Source organism: Symsagittifera roscoffensis, chromosome 3 (genome assembly GCF_963678635.1).
Source record: "Symsagittifera roscoffensis chromosome 3, txSymRosc1.1, whole genome shotgun sequence".
Taxonomy (NCBI): domain Eukaryota; kingdom Metazoa; phylum Xenacoelomorpha; order Acoela; family Convolutidae; genus Symsagittifera; species Symsagittifera roscoffensis.
Window position 1 is genome coordinate 17,541,122 of NC_087064.1, and position 16,521 is coordinate 17,557,642.

General features: G+C 37.1%; 2 protein-coding genes across 10 annotated transcripts in view; both read left to right on the forward strand.

Moving 5' to 3' along the window:
- The window catches only part of LOC134842725 (receptor tyrosine-protein kinase erbB-2-like), a 284,936-nt gene that overhangs the window by 70,096 nt on the left and 198,319 nt on the right, over window positions 1–16,521 (forward strand). The window lies entirely within an intron of this gene.
- LOC134842278 (equilibrative nucleoside transporter 3-like) lies at window positions 1,503–10,371 on the forward strand. Of its 2 annotated transcripts, XM_063858549.1 has the most exons (6): window positions 1,503–1,762; window positions 2,358–2,579; window positions 6,924–7,052; window positions 7,681–7,791; window positions 8,767–9,006; window positions 9,201–10,371. In XM_063858549.1, the coding sequence occupies exons 2-6, from the start codon at window positions 2,384–2,386 to the stop codon at window positions 9,968–9,970; spliced, it is 1,446 nt and encodes a 481-aa protein (XP_063714619.1). In that variant the 5' UTR covers window positions 1,503–1,762; window positions 2,358–2,383; the 3' UTR covers window positions 9,971–10,371. The 2 variants fall into 2 exon arrangements, with proteins under 2 accessions (XP_063714619.1, XP_063714618.1); XM_063858548.1 differs by having other exon boundaries at window positions 1,503–2,579.

Below are 16,521 nucleotides of genomic sequence, written 5' to 3' on the forward strand. Positions count from 1 at the left end.
CTAGATGGCAAAAAATATATAAGTTCAGCTGCATCGAACATTTTGTTATTCCTCGTTTTTTTGTTACCTCTCAGCCCAGCTCCCACCATTGGGCCTTTTTCCGTGAGAGAGAGAGAGAGAGTGATTCTTCCATTTTGCCGCAGCCGGTGCCACTTTAATGAGGCAGATACACTGGGACCCCTCCAATCGTGACCGAAACGTGATTCGAACCCACGACCTTAGTGTTAAAGGCCCACGTCTTACCCACTCATTCTTCGTGTAAAAACGAAGTGCCTAAAGTCGGTCATGAGGAAAACGAAAAAAGAGCAACTGAATCTTCTCACACAGTTATCATCACAGAAAAAATTGAATGTTTTTTTTCGCAAAAAAGAACCAAGTAATTTCACTTATATAAAGGTCTTGATGATTTTTTAAAAGTTTTTTTTTTGGAAAAGAATCAAAATTTGTTCATGTTCACCCTCAAGTTTGATTTCCGCGGCTTGATATACGATTGCTTTTTAAATGACTTCTTTTCCTTTATTTATACATGCGGAATAGCGAGTGTAGTGTGTTAGAATGACTCTACTTTTTGCCATCCAATTCGCAACTAAAAGTGCTCATTTGGTGTCATTTTTAACATAATCACGATCTGTAGCATTGGAATTTTTATAGGATCTCTCTGCTTTTTTGTCGGATACCGCGTCGTATGTTTTGTCTAGACGCAAATAAACTATTTATGGGCTATGTTTTGATGTTTGCGATTTCAGTGAATTAGCAAAAGTACATCGAGCTTGCCAAAAAAGGAAAGATGGCAGAAATAGCGGTATGTTTACTTTAAAAACAGGATTTCATTTTTTTAAAAACCCCTATATACCTAAATTAAGATATTTTAGGCACTATTTGGAACATTTTGACCAAAAAAAGCGTTTTTTGGCGCGCGCTCCCTGAAATTTAGTAAATATTGGCGCCCAAGGCACCTTTAAAAATTTTTTAAGGTCAGTAAGTGAAAAATAATTATCTCAAAATAGTACAAAGGAGGGCTTTGGACAGAGGGTCGAGTCCCTAAGGCAAGGGGGAACGTCCGCGCCCATAAATCTGCTACTGATTACAACTCTAAGTTATATGAATTGCAGCTCAAATTACGGCAGAGAAGGCCTAATTATGCAATTTTTTACTCGACCTCATCTGTTGTTTGTTTGTGGCACCTAGATTGATCAAGGAAAAAACACCCAAATAACCCGAAGCTCCATCATCATAGCAATAAATTTAATATTTAAGATTTTATCTGATACCAAATATCCGATAGTCAAGGCTGACTTCTCTCGCCTCAAGATCAAATCGTAGTTTATTTTGGCGCTTAGTAGACTAATTAATTGCTAACAATTCAAATTGTTTGTGACGTAGAATTTTGGATTCTGCGTTTAATTTTACCTCTAATATATGTCAGGTCTCAAATATTTGAACCGTTTGGCAGATTCATTAGTTTGAATATAATATCATTATTGGTTTTGCGTTTCAGTTTAGTTTGTTTTGATTGGTCTTGGAATGGCTGCTAGGACTCATCAAAATGAGTCTGAGCCTGTGTCCAAGCTACAAAGTAGTTTTAAACAATGATCAAATCAATTTATTATTAACAACTACTTACTGACGGAATCCAACGTATGTTCACAATTCAATGACTCGGATTTCAAAAGTTACTATATGGCGACTACGAGTGAAAGTATGACTTTATCCAAGCAACACGCCTGCAAATCCAATCCAATCAAGTATCAAAGTAAAATAGGTGATTCAATCTAGGTGTAGATTCTAGAGTGCATATTCAATACTAAACCTGATTTGCTCTCAAATAGTGCAGTTTCCAATATTAAATTGTCAAATTACAAACTTGACGACTTTCGAACGTCAACTGATGAAATTCCTGGACGGAATGTCCGAAACTGGTTCTGGTTTTGAGAAACTTCTCACATAGATGATATTTATGTTCAGACAAATAGCTTTGCTTCTTACAATTGGTCTCAGATTTTGATGGATTGTAATAGTGACATCAAATTGAGTTTTTTTTGTCGTGATGATCCATCATTTGAAATTGATTGAACAAAGTTTGCTGATTACGCATCCTAAAAGACTCCCATTATCGTTGATCTTTGTCGATCACAATGCATTCAATCCAGTTCTGTTGTTTACTCCTCTTAACTTGATTTTTTAAACAAGATTATCCGATAACTGTTAAAATATTTCAATTTGCCTTTATTTGTGAAACTACGGACTTACATACATATTTGAAGTGAATTGATCCATCATTAATCATAATATTGGTTTTTGACGATTCTTAGCTTTACGTTTTTTATTTCTTAAATTTCAAGGCACGGCTGCTTTAGCGTCTCACGAATAAACATCTCTCGTCATGGACACGAGTGATGATAGTCCGAGTGACACCATCAGTGTAGATACTGGAGACGAGGGGTCCCCCCTCTATCCAGGCACTAATGTGTCCAGAAGAGAAACGTTCTCAGACTGTCCAAATTTGCTCCTGGAGAGCAGTGTGGATGACAACAGCAGCAGTGGGAAACTCAATCTGATTTACATCACGTTTTTATTGAGTAAGTTGAACGTTGCCTGCTGTTTCGGAACTTCGAATAGTTTTACCGTACGAAACTTACCTTTTGATCCTGCTCTAAAATTACTACATTCCTTGATAATTGACAAAAAACGTGATGTGTCCTAACTAGGGGGACAGATTGCAATTAATATGGAAAAAAATCATTCATCAACTGGGTCTGTTTCTAACCAGGTTTTTCTTTGTTAATCGGCAATATGTTTAGTTGCCAAGTTTTTGTTCCGACTTTTGAAGAGAGTGAGGAATATATATACTTGAGGTCAGGGACGGACTTAGGAGGGGGAAGGGGCGGGGGGCAGACGCTCCCCACTCCTCAGCGATTCGACCTACTGCCGACCCAAAGGGTCCCCCATTTTGTACTATTTTGAGACATCCATTTTTTGGCTGACGGACCCTAAAATTTTTCTGAAGGTGCCGTAGGCGCCAATATATACTAATTTTGAGAGGGGAGCGATCGCCAAAAAAGCGATTTTTTTGACGTAATACATATTGAACAGATTTGGTCTGCTCAGTTGTCGGCCGGTTTTTCAACTTTTATCCAAATGTTTTAGCTTTTTCAAAATGCTTTTTTGCCAGTTTCTTACTATTGAATAAGATATTATAACCTCATTGTCAACTCGCGAGACCTGTTAAGTGTATCTGAAGCAATTTTTTAGACATAGCTCAAAAATTTATGTTTTTTTAAAAAAAGCGTATCAAAGAAATTCCATTCCATTTTGAGGAAAATTAATTACCAACTGATTGATGATAATATTGAATTCCTAAATTCAAACCGTTTTTTTTTGGCTAACGATGAACTTTAGGTCCACACAAAAGTTTTCGAAAACAAATTTGCGTGCAAAATTAAACCTTATTCAATAATATATGTAATGCAACTTTCTAGTGTTTCTTTAGTTTTTGTTGAAGTGTTAATGCTCAGCTTTTGAACTATTAAAACAAAAGTTAGGTAAATTCACTCAAAAAATTACCTGAAAAAAAAAGTTAGTTTTTGACGCGTGTGTTAAATGCGAAGTGCTTTTGCCCTATGAATAATTTCTAGCTATTCAATTGTGAATAGCTATAAATTATTCAAAGCAAATATCTCGAGAGCAAAGTTGTTTTTGCAACTTGAGCTAGCTGATACGCATTTTTTGCTTTGTTGTTAAATGTTGACGTTGTATAATTTTGATGTGAAATTTTGGAAATGTTTTTTGTTGTTGTCACTTTTTTTAATTGAGCCAGATTAATCAGGATCATATTTAAACTAGCGAGCTTGCGAGCGGTAGTGTTTTTGTATGAGCCTTCTTTTTTTCTAACCTAGCTCGCAAATAAAAGTGTTCACTTATTTGGAAATTTCACTGTAGCATTGGAAATTGCATAGCATATGTTCTCTGCTTTTGTAGTGACTGGTGTTTGCCGTATATTAAGCTTCCGTGGCTGAGTGGGTAGTGTGTGAGACTCTTAATCTCGAGGTTGCAGATCGAATCCGAGACGTAGCCGATTTTTTTTTACAAATTCGAGGCTTATTTCTTCTTATTGCTCTTTTCAGAGCTGCTTCTGGTCGTGTTCTCGCTAGTGTTTGTGAAGCGCAGCTTTGTTTCTGTGTTGGATGCATGAGTTTAGTTGCAAGAGCAAGTAAATTGGAAGTGGGAAAAAGATTTTTTTTTAAACGAGTTTTTTTCAATCTGTAAGAAATTTATTTTGCTTTATTATGAATCAGTTCCTTTCATCCCTTCCCACTCGGTCTAGTGTTAAGATGCATTGTTTTGGATTCTTAGAATTGGAGTGTGAGTCTCGGTCTGACCTTGTTTTTTCTCGATATGTATGGAATTTGAGTTTTTTCCGGAGTTTGTGTTTTTTTTTTCTAAATGAAAATTGATTTTTTTTTCTTTGAAAACTTGAATTGTGGACTCATTTTGTCAGATAGTTTTTCTAGCTCATTGTTTAAAGGATTTACTGTAGACGTTTTGTAATTTGTATTTTTACCAAATCTTATTCCATAGTTTTTTTAAATCATTTTATTACGCTTGCGCGAGCAAGTATCTTTAATCAGGAACTAGACTTTTTTCCGTAAACAACTTTTCGTATTAATCCTTCTTGTTCTTTTCTTGCTTTTCCTTGAGTAAGCAAGGGTATTGCAATCGAGTACTGGAATGTTTTCCCGTAAATATTTTTGTTCACATGATTCACCTCCTGGATCCTGGCCTCACTCATTTACTCCCTATATTACCCTTGTGATAAGCAAGGGTATTGAAATCGGGTGCTAGACTTTTTTCCCGTAAAGAACTTTGTTCAGAGAATGGAGAAAAAGGTAATCATTTCAATAACAGGTATGTCCAGTGTGTAGTGGGTTGCAATTTAGGTATGGGCTTTGGGTTCCCGTTAAGAGTTTTGAGAGATTTTTTTTCTGTGTCGAAGCTTATAATAGAATTTCGGCACTGGAAGAGCTCGGCTTTAGTTTCGTCGGCTTATTTTCCGATTGTTTTATTATTTTTTTTCTTTGGTTTTATGTTGGAGTGATTGATTTTTAATATGAATTTTGAGAAAAAAAACTATATCAACGTTCCAGACTCGTAAAAAAGGGGGAAAAGTTGATAAACATTTGTTGATACTTTTTTGAATTTTTGTTTCGTTTTTTTTTCTCAGTTCAAGTAACAAAGATGATTCAAACTTTGATGTTTTTTTTTGTGGCCCGATCAGTTTTTTTGCACACATTTTTCATTCTGAATTTTTTTTCTTGACAATTGATTTTTTTTCTCATTGGTTTCTAGAAGGTAGCCATTTCATTTTAAAAATGAAGACCAAGCTGGCCTGAACTCCTATCAAATCAGATTTGAATCAACTCAAAATTTTCGGTAATGTTGTTCAAATTTGCTAAACGCATTTGTTGTTTCACTCTTTCCACTCGAGTGGCTGTCTGCTACTTTTCCTGAATAACTTGTTGTATTCTTTAATTTTAAAGTAGTTTCAATGTGATACAAAATTGTAACGAAATAACTTCTCAATTTTTTCGTTGTCAATTAAAAAGTTCTATCAAATTTAATTTCATTTCCAGATAATATTGATACGTTTCCGGACTCAGTTATTTTCTAAATTAGTTCGATAATACGCTTTCTTGTCTTTTATGAGTATTATTGAAATTGCGTTTTTTCGATACAAATAAGATTACAAACAATTTTGGAAGTTTTTTTCAGTTTTCGATTTTTCTTTTCATTTGATTTTGATCACAGTCCTTCATTTTTCTATCGCAAATTGTTCGAAGTTCAGTTTCACTTCTTTGTTTTTTTTTGAAATTTAACGACATCCAGGTTCCTTTTCACTTGACCTGAAGGTAACGTGGTCGCTTTTGCACCCTAAGTCCAGGGGTTCGAGTCCCGATCGGACCTTGTTTTTTCAGTGTATGAAATTGAAAATTGTTTCCGGTAACAATTGAACTCTCGGACTTTCTTTTGTCTGCTTAAGTTTTTTTCGCCTAAGTTGACAGATCACGGATTTTACTTGTGCTGTAAGCAGTTTTAATTATAGTTGCAATTGTTGCTCATTGTAGTTTCAGGGCGGGCTCAAAACTTTTTTTACAAAAGTAGTTTTTTGTCGGCTCAAAGTTGGTCGTCTGTGTTGCCGTTCCGTTTTTTTTTTCATGGCTGATTTAATATTCAAATGTTTTGCTTGGCATGTTTGCCTAGAATAAACTTTATCGAGACATGAAAAATTTAGTAGGCATAATTTTTTCAACATTATTATTCTTTGTTCGTCGACGTTTCGTGTTTTTTTAAAGTCTGTGCTATACCGCAAGTGTAAGCAGGTGTTTTTTCGTTGCTGTGTTTGAGGAGGGCGAGGCGTAAAAACTTCATAGCTCAATTTTGTTTTCGGCTCAACTGGCGCCTACCCAAGTTTCGTTGGTTTGGTTGCCGCTCAGTAAATGGCTTTGACTGTTTACTCAGTTTTAGGGATTGTGTTTTTCAACATTTTTTCTCCAAATTGAAAGTCATTCAAGAAAACTGCATGAAATTTTGGCAGAAAAAAAAATTTTCTACAACGGCAGATAATTTTACATAACGGTTAATAAGTGAAATCACTTTGAGAGACTACTCCTTTTAAAGCCACTCCCCTAGCGAAAATTCTTAAATTGAGTCTGAATAGCAAACAATATTAGACCTGATTTTCTGACAAATGAGGTATCATTTTTATGAAATATCATTTTGGGATCAAAGTCGTCTTTCAGGTACATTAATTAGGTGTCCGGAGCAAGAATTCAGGAAAAGAACTGTGATCTGAACATTAAATGCTGTAGTCACCTTCAGCACCTTTAACTTCACTTTAGTTATGGCATGTGACTTGGTTTGTTTAGTGGGCATGGGCTCTCTCTTGCCATACAACATGTTCATCAACGCCACTGAGTACTTCAACTACAAACTCAGAGACATATCTTCAAATAGCACAACTACAGTCACCACTCAATATCGAGCTCTCTATTCTGGTGAGCATCAACAGCTTTTGTGGTTCTTCTATTAGTTCAAGGTCATATCCCACACCTAACAGACGAAGATATGAGTTTAGTTAACTTAGCGCTGAATGTCAAACTGAAGCTCAAACTTAAAATCAAGTTATCGTGCTCCCCGAAGTAGCAAATTGTTAACTTGATCCCTTTTATTCCTGGGCTTCTTTAATTTTGTTTCATCGATCCGGTCGGACAGGAGGTGTCGAAGTTTGTCGAGACCCCTTGATCTTGTATAGATGTGAAAGATTTGAAATGTTTTTAACATGTATCCAGCTGTGATTTGCGCTGTTATCGAAGTTTTAGGATGCGCATCATATTTCCTCGTTTGGCATATTTCCTCGTTTGGCATATATCCTCGTTTCGCTTAGTACATAGTATTAATTTTTTTAAAATATTTCCGTTGCAATTGAAGGAATCAGGCTCAGCGAACGACGCATGTTTTTAAACACCGAAATTAAATTTTTGCCTACGTATTTTTCAAACTCCGTTTAGTGTTTGAAAAAGCTTATCTGGCACTCTATTTATACTGGAGAAAGGTAGAGAAAAGTTTGGAATAAATCATGTTTTTGGAATGATGTTGTATAATATAGGTCTTGTTTTTTTTTAGTCTCGGACTATGGAGATGACGACGACGATGATTATGAGAGTAAATTGCAGAAGCAGTTTGAGAGTTACTTCACCACATTTTCTACCTCCTCGCTTCTCATCATGGTATTAGGTGAGTATCAATAGAAGAATTAATATCATTGACGCCATTAGATCAAACAACGGGGTCTGCCCTCATGGAAAACGGACGGAATTATAAACAATCTAATCATAAGGATAGCCGGTTGCTGTGCTAGTAGCATAGAATGTTCCGACCATATTCTTAAAAAAACTGCACTGCAATCTTTTTTTTCAAATTGTCGTTTTTTGTGCGTGGTATAAAAAAATCTGAACGAAAGCTTAAAGTTTAGGCATATTAGACACTTTTAGTTAAAAAAAGGCAAGATGGACAACAGTTACTGTCGGAAAATGACTTGAAAAAATCATAAAAATCCAAAAAAAAAACAATCTTTTTATTTTGGCCAGTTTTCAAATTTTTGTTTCCCAAATGGCGCTAAATAACCTTAAAAACTAACTTTACAGGAGTAAATATAACTTTTCGGTGCTTATTTAGAATATCACGGCTTATCCTTCTTCTATAAAAAAAGCCCATTATAAGCCTGCTCGCTCAATTTTTTCGCTCGAAATAAGACTAAAAATCTAACCGGATTTTCTCTATCATTGGGACCATTTTTTGAAAACATTTTTATGTTGTTCGAATCACGACGGAAAGGGTTTTAACATGATTTATCTCTCGGACTTGTCCGATGATTATTATGGGCCCGAATACAAAGTTCCTCCCCGTTTTCAATGAGAACAATAAGCCTTTAAACTCGAAAACTTGTCTTAGTTAATGTTTTTTATTGGGCAATACAACTTTCAATCATTCGATCCTGAAAGATTCGCTCTAAAGCAACCAATAAAAATAAGATTTTATTTTCACAGTTTTATGATTAGGATTGATCGCAAGAAGAGTTTGTTATCAAGTTTATGATCGTAATACTCGTTAATAAGTACTGAAAAATGCACAATCGGTTAATAATAAGTTAATAGTGAAAAACAAGCTAGTCGGTTCTTAACTGAGAGTAGACATTTTTCTGGATTTAAGGCACGACGCTCTTGGTGAAATGCATGGGCAGCTCCCTCCGCCTGATTGGATCCGTAGTTGGGGCCATGCTGTGCTTCATTCCCTCTCTCGTCATGGTGAAACTGGACACGAATGGCTGGCAGACTGAGTTCTTCGCAGCCACCATCGCCAACATAGTGGCCTTGAATGTAGTGTCCGCCCTTCTTCAGAGTACATCTATGGGCATAGCTGGAGTGATATCTCTGAAGTACACACAAGCTGGTGGGTCCATTTCACATTTACCTGATATCTTCAACGGTAGATTTGAGTTAGGCTTTACGTCCTTTCGTTTTTTGATAAATTTTTATATAACAATGGTTAGGTTCTCGCACATCGCTGTTTTGCTCGAAAATTTTAAAATCTAATGCTATTACGTCTTGCAAGGGATTACAATATAGTTTTTTTTACTGCTTAAGCAATGGCTGGACAGGCATTTGCGGGCATCTTCTCTGCAGTAGCACAGATACTCTGCTTGGCCATCTTCGAGGACACAGAAAACAGCGCACTTCTCTACTTTCTGGTGGCAGAGGCATTTCTAGTCATTCTTCTCGTTCTCTCAATACTCCTATTAAACCACCCTTCTTATCTCTTAGCCCAGTCTAGGGTCACAACCCCAGAGGTTTCCAGAAGTGCAGACCATTTCGCCTCCGTTTCAATCATGCTCGGAGAAACATATCACGTGTTCAAGAAGACATTACCTTGTGGACTCTCGCTAGCTCTCGTGTTTCTTGTTACTCTGGTAATCTTCCCGAATTATATGGTGCATATAGAGCCCGATAAAGGACGTTATTGGTATCCGGTGACAGTGTTTCTGTTGTACAACCTATTTGACTTCGTTGGCCGAGTGGCGGCCGGTTTTATCAAACTGCCTTCAAGAACTTCATTCATAGTTGCATTGTCAATTATTAGATGTAGTTTTTTGTTCATCTATTTGTTTACAAACTACCAGCCTCGAAACCACTATTTTCCGGTTTGGTTCGAGAGCGAGTATTTGGTGATTTTGTTTAACATACTGCTAGCCTTTTCAAATGGGTATCTAGCGTCGATATGTTTCATGTACGGTGCTAGATATGTTGGACCCAGTGCTCACTTGCAGGAGCAAGCGGGGGCAGTGCTCACTTTCTTCCTGTCTTTAGGCCTCTGTTCTGGGTCCGCTCTTTCTTTTCTTTATATAGAAATTCCGTAATGTAAATTTGTCCTTTCTTCTTATAGCTCGTTAGTTATGAACTATCAACTTTGGACAGTCAAGCATTCTTCATACGAACCATTTATGGCATTCATATAATGAGTTGACATTGCCAGTTCTTGACATTACTAGTTCTGACAGTCTTGAAAGTTCGTTTTTTGCCGGTTATTGGTTAGTGCCAATCACACATAACGTAGAGAGTTATAATGTCCAAAGTTAGTCAAAATGCGATGAATTATCCAATATTTCAATGTACAAATCAGCATTTTATTTTCTCAATTACGGTAGTCAGTTTTAGAATGATGATTTTATTTTGATTTCGATTTCTCAGAGTTTTCTATGTACACGTGCCTATTGATCAAGTGTAAATGTTTCTTGTGAAAATTTAATATTGTCCGTGAGTTGTTTTTTCTTCTCTGCTTAGCTAAGAATTCACGTCAAGGTATCGCCATGTCTCAGACTTCGGGCTGATCCAGAATTTTTGGATCTTCTGGACAATTCCCACTTTTTGGTACAAACTATATAATTCGACCCTTATTATATTGTGCTTATCACGAATTAAACCTTGAGGAAGTCTGTAAACAATTTACCCCCATCCTGTGTGGGACAAATACTACCTTCTATACAGTACTACTTGGAAAACAAAAAAGCCATAAATCACATACATAGGTTTGCATCTAGTGAAAAAATAAGAGTTAATTGATTTTAAAAAAAAATTTAGCTTCCATTAATAACCAAGGCCAAAATTAGTCGTGAAAAAATAAAGAGTTAAAAGATTTAAAAAAAAAATTAGCTTCCATTAGTAACCAAAGCCAAAATTAGCTCACTTTTTTTCATTAGATGCAAATCTATGCGGGTGATTTATGGTTTTTGTTTTTCGAGAAGTGTAACTTATCAGTTGTATTCTGATAATTTGGATAACCTATTGGGTAATTTCTACGCCTCTTGTAAAAGAATGATTTTGAGTAGATCCGGTTTTTAGATTTGATTGCTTACAAGTTACGGATTGCTACAGTTAAGCAACAGTTTTAGAAAATGCTATAAGTTTATCAAACACCAGTTTGCTAATCAAGTGGTTACCCTGAACAAATATACTAACGCCCATTCATCCAGCCACCTACCTATCCATCCATCAATTAAACCATTCGTCCATCCAGCCGTTTATCTAACCATCTATCCATTTAACCTTTCATCCACACCGGTGTTCATCCAGCCATTCATCAAATCATCATTCCTTCATCAACTCTTCCAACCGTCAATTTATATGTCCAACCAGCATTCCACCCATCCATCCATGCAAACATCCATTCTTACATTCAGGCATTTTATCAGCCATCTGTCAATCCGCCAAGCCATTTACCTATCTAGCCATATATCATCCGTCCAGACATCCATCGCCCATCAATCCAACCACCTTGTTTTCAATCCATCGATCCCCTGGCCATCTGTCTTTCCAGTCAGCCATGCATCAATTCATCCTTCCATCCATCGTCCATCAATCTAACTATCCATACATCAAGGCATTAACATCTAACCATGTATACAGCAGTTCATCAAGTCACTATCCATCTAGCTTTTCATCGTTCATACATGCTACCAACCATTGATCCATCTTTCCATTCAGTCATCCATCCGTCCGTCCCTCCAGCATCCATCTACACATCCATTGATCCCACCGTCATTTCAGACAAATATCCATCCAACATTCGATCCAGCCATCCATTGTTTCATCCGCCATTGGTACAGCCATCCCTCCATCTAGCCATCCATACATCCATTAATCCAGCCAGCCGTCCATCCAACCATGCATCAGCCAGCCTTCCATGCATACATCCAGCCAGCCTTCCCTCCCTCGATCCATCCATCAGAAATCAAACCAGACATCCATCGATACATCAGCTATCCGTCTGTTCAGCCATCTAACCAGTTAGCCATCCATTCAGACACTCCAGATCTTTATTTCTGTTATCATTCATGTTGTAATTTTTCAATGGCAGCTTTAGCTGCAGAGGGTCGCTAGTTTTCATGGTATTTCAGAATCTTTTAGAGGGTTCAGTGCTTGGTTGGCTTGCCAAAAAGAAATGTATTTTTTTTCATGCATAGAAAAACTCGATTAACTTCAATATTTTGGGAGAACATCCATTCTGTTTAATATTTCGGAAAATAAATATCAGTCGCGTAGCTTATTTCCGAATATGTAAAAATTTGCATCACGATTAACAGAAGAGAAAAATTAATTAGGCTGGTTAATTTTTTTTAAATTGGGCATCATTCGATTTTTTGGTGATTAATCTGGAATTTTGTACCGCTTAGAAAGAACGCGCTTTTGAGTAGTGTACCTCGTTAGGGGTCTGACAGATTTCTTGTCTTACATTTTTCAAATTCAAAGATTTAAAAAGTGGGCTAGGAATAAACTTATTGAAAGCAGATTCTTGACAGTAAAATGTATTTCAGTAGGTTCAATTTTAACATCGTTTTGCATTTAATCAAACAATAAAGTTTTGGGCTATGTGAAGTCGTATGACCTTTGGTCGTGTAAATCGCATCACAATTTAAAGCTTGGTGTCTGGTGTTTTGGCTATTATATCTGGGTGTATTATGTGACTGATTACACAACCATGTCTTTATTGCTGACGTTCAGTAAATTTAAACGTGTTTCGCTCCTTAATCCTAAATAAAAATAAGCTAAAACATATAGTTTTGTGTTAATTTGACCTAAAAACAGCGAAAAAATGTTTCAATGAAACATAAACTGGAGTTTGTGATAGAAAAAATCTACGAAATCTGTTCATGCGCGGATTAAACCCTGTAAGTTAAAACTATTTACCGTTGGAAAGCGTGCAAAAGTGTTGGTTTTTGCGTTTATGAGACAATATTTGCAGGTTTATATACTTACTTTTTTTCCAATTTTATGGCCACCAAAAATATAAAAGCTTTTTTTTTTCGACCAAAAAATTTTTTCCCGCTCACCGTTGACGATATCTGTCTGTTCTTCATTACATCTTTTTCACTCTTGCTTTTAGGAAACAGATTTTCTGGTTAAATCGTCTCGAAATTAAAGGATGAAGGTAAATATAAAAATATAGGATTGTTGAAGTTAAAATAGGATAAAATGATTGCTATCAAACGAACGCACCAGCGGATTTAGCGCAGGGGGCGGGGCATTCTCAGGGATTCGACCCCCCTGCCGACGCAAAAGGTCCCCCTTTGTACTATTTAGAGATATCCCTTTTTGGCTAACTGACCCTGAAATTTTTCTAAAAATGTCTTTGGCGCCAAAGTGTACTCAGTCTGAGGGGGGAGCGCACGCCAAAAAAAACGCGATTTTTCGGCCAAAGTTTTCCCAAAAGTGCCTAAAAACGCCTTTTTTGGCTCGTTTTTCCAAAAAAATTGCCTGAGGCGCAGAAAATTTGGTCAAAATGGGGCTTTATAGTTATTTGGGAGAGCTCATAAATCAATTTGCTCGACTTATAAAAAAAGTCGACATAATTTTCGAAATTTCCTTAAAAATCCCCCCCCCCTCGAGAAAAACCTTGATCCGCCCATGAGCGTCTCACGAAACTGTCTATTGGCTTACAATGAACGTGAATTATTGACTGTATCACTTCGCCTTATTGCACTTATTTTTTTTGTTTGGATTAGAAGCCACGCTCGCCCTCCAAACGTTGTGAGAAGCTCTGGGTTAATTAGTTGCCAGATGTGTCGGATTAGTTGCCAGATCTACGAATAGTTTTTTTGCTCTAAGCAATTTTCAAGTAGTTGCTTTAACGTATTAGTGTAATCAACGTAGTAGGGACTAAGACTTTTTCGTTTCTTAAACGGAAAGCAAACTCCACTATCGAACAGTAAAAGTGTCAAGGTCACAAAAAAAGTTTTAAATCGAATTTTGAAGTGTTTTCACACGCGTCAGTTTTTTTCTGTTTTCTTGCGTTCATTACTGTTTTCGAACTGCCAACTGCCTATGTTAGATTTATTCCTGCAATTTGTACTTCAACTTATTTAAGCAATTACTCTTGCGTTAAGGAAAACAGTTGCAATCGGATACAAGATTTTTTTCCCGTAAATAACTTTGTTCATAGGACATTTTGCACAAATTTTAGCTTTTCTCCGAAACTTTTACTGGTTTTCAAGAAAAGAGTATCAATTGAAATATCGCCTACTCCTCTGTGTGCCTACATAATCCCCTAGAGTCTCTTGTTACTTGAACCTTCTGTCGACAGCCTTCGCAAAAGTCAGTGAGGGAGTTTTTGATCTATATTTTTGATTTTTGACTCCCCTTCTCAAATCTGAGCTTTTGATTTAATTGAATAGATTTTTAATGAAAAACTCCATCGTATAAGCAGCTGTGCCAAAATTTTTTAACACAAATTTATGGCCCTCGGAATAGTCAAATTTTTAATTTTTGACCCCTTTTGTGAATCTTTTTGACTTTTCTCGAAAACTAACCTCTCAAATGGTGGTTTTCATGGAGATATCATGTAGTGGTAAGCTCCCCTGCATTAGTAGTTTTTTACACGTTTTTATTTACAAAAAATTATCGCCCTCGGAAAAAAAACGATTTTTTGATTTTCTGACCTTTTTTTTATAAAAATTTTGAATATCCGCGAAAAAGATTGAAAGTGTTTTTGTTAGTGTTGTATTGCGTCGCCTCTTGTTCACTGATCATGCTTTTAAGAACTATCACGTATCGCTAAAGCTTTTTTGACAATTTTGTTTTTCTGTGCGAAACTATTTTTTGGTATTCGTTATTTGTTTTTGTTCAGTTGCGTAAATTTTGTGTTTTCTTGATCAACCAGCAACCCAGCTTAAATTCTCGCTTTTGGAAATTTCCTTGCCGAATTAGTTTGCTCAGAGCAACTGGTTATACTGTGAGCAGATTTACTATATAAAGCAGCTTCAAAACTTTTTAAAACCTGCCTTAGTAGTTCGCTCGAACAATTCACGTAATAATTTAACTTCATAATTTTCAAAGTTTCAATATCAAAATGGCTTGCATAGTAAAGAAAATAAATTTAACCAAGCAACTCTTTTTATGGATATTTGTATTGAGGTTTTTGCGCATCGAGTCCACTATGAAGCAACCTCAAAAATTACATGCTTCGTCAGTTTTTGAGAAGTGCTTCAACTTGTTGAGCTTCGGTTCACTATGAATTTTTTTTCATACTATTTCACGGAGTCTTATGAAAGGTTCAGCGCTTAGATGGTTTGTCAAGAAAAATTTTGAATTTCGTGTGCCGATTCATGGATTAAAGTAAGTTCAAAAGTTTCAAAGTTACATAGCTTGAATAGAATTTAATTTTATGAGAATCGATTGACGATAAAAAATAATCTATGATGTATTATATAATTAAATGTGACTGTCTATCTCCCCATGTTTAAACTATACCATGTCTCAGATTTAAGTTTACGCTATTGAGAGAAATTTTGCACGTTTAATCTGTATTGTCTATTGCAGTGTTTAAGAAACATTTCAGCGCAAGGCAAGGTCGGGCAGGGCAAGGCAGGGCGAGGGGAGGCAAGGTAGCGCAGCGCGGGAACATCAAGGCAGGGCAGGGCGAGGAGCTGCAGGGCAGGGCGAGGAGCTGCAAGGCAGGGTAAAGAAGCGCGAAGCAAGGCATGCAGAGGAGCGGCAAGGCAGGGCAGGGGAGGATTAGTACAGTGCCAGAGAGACAAGGCAGGATAGGGGAATGCAAGGCAGCGCAGAGCCGGGCGTGATGGGGCACGACTGGGTAGGGCAACCATGGCAGGTCAGAGGGAATAAGGGCAAGACAGGGTAGGGAGTGAAAGGGCATCCATCCATGCAAACATCCATTCTTACATCCAGGCATTTTACCAGCCATCTGTCAATCCGCCAAGCCATTTATCTATCTAGCCATATATCATCAGTCCAGACATCCATCGCCCATCAATCCAACCACCTTGTTTTCAATCCATCTATCCCCTGGCCATCTGTCTTTCCAGTCAACCATGCATCAATTCATCCTTCCATCCATCGTCCATCAATCTAACTATCCATACATCAAGGCATTAACATCTAACCATGTATACAGCAGTTCATCAAGTCACTATCCATCTAGCTTTTCATCGTTCATACATGCTACCAACCACTGATCCATCTTTCCATTCAGTCATCCATCCGTCCGTCCCTCCAGCATCCATCTACACATCCATTGATCCCACCGTCATTTCAGACAAGTATCCATCCAACATTCGATCCAGCCATCCATCGTTTCATCCGCCATTGGTACAGCCATCCCTCCATCTAGCCATCCATACATCCATTAATCCAGCCAGCCGTCCATCCAACCATGCATCAGCCAACCTTCCATGCATACATCCAGCCAGCCTTCCCTCCCTCGATCCATCCATCAGAAATCAAACCAGACATCCATCGATACATCAGCTATCCATCTGTTCAGCCATCTAACCAGTTAGCCATCCATTCAGACACTCCAGATCTTTCTTTCTGTTATCATTCATGTTGTAATTTTTCAATGGCAGCTTTAGCTGCAGAGGGTCGCTAGTTTTCATGGTATTTCAGAATCTTTTAG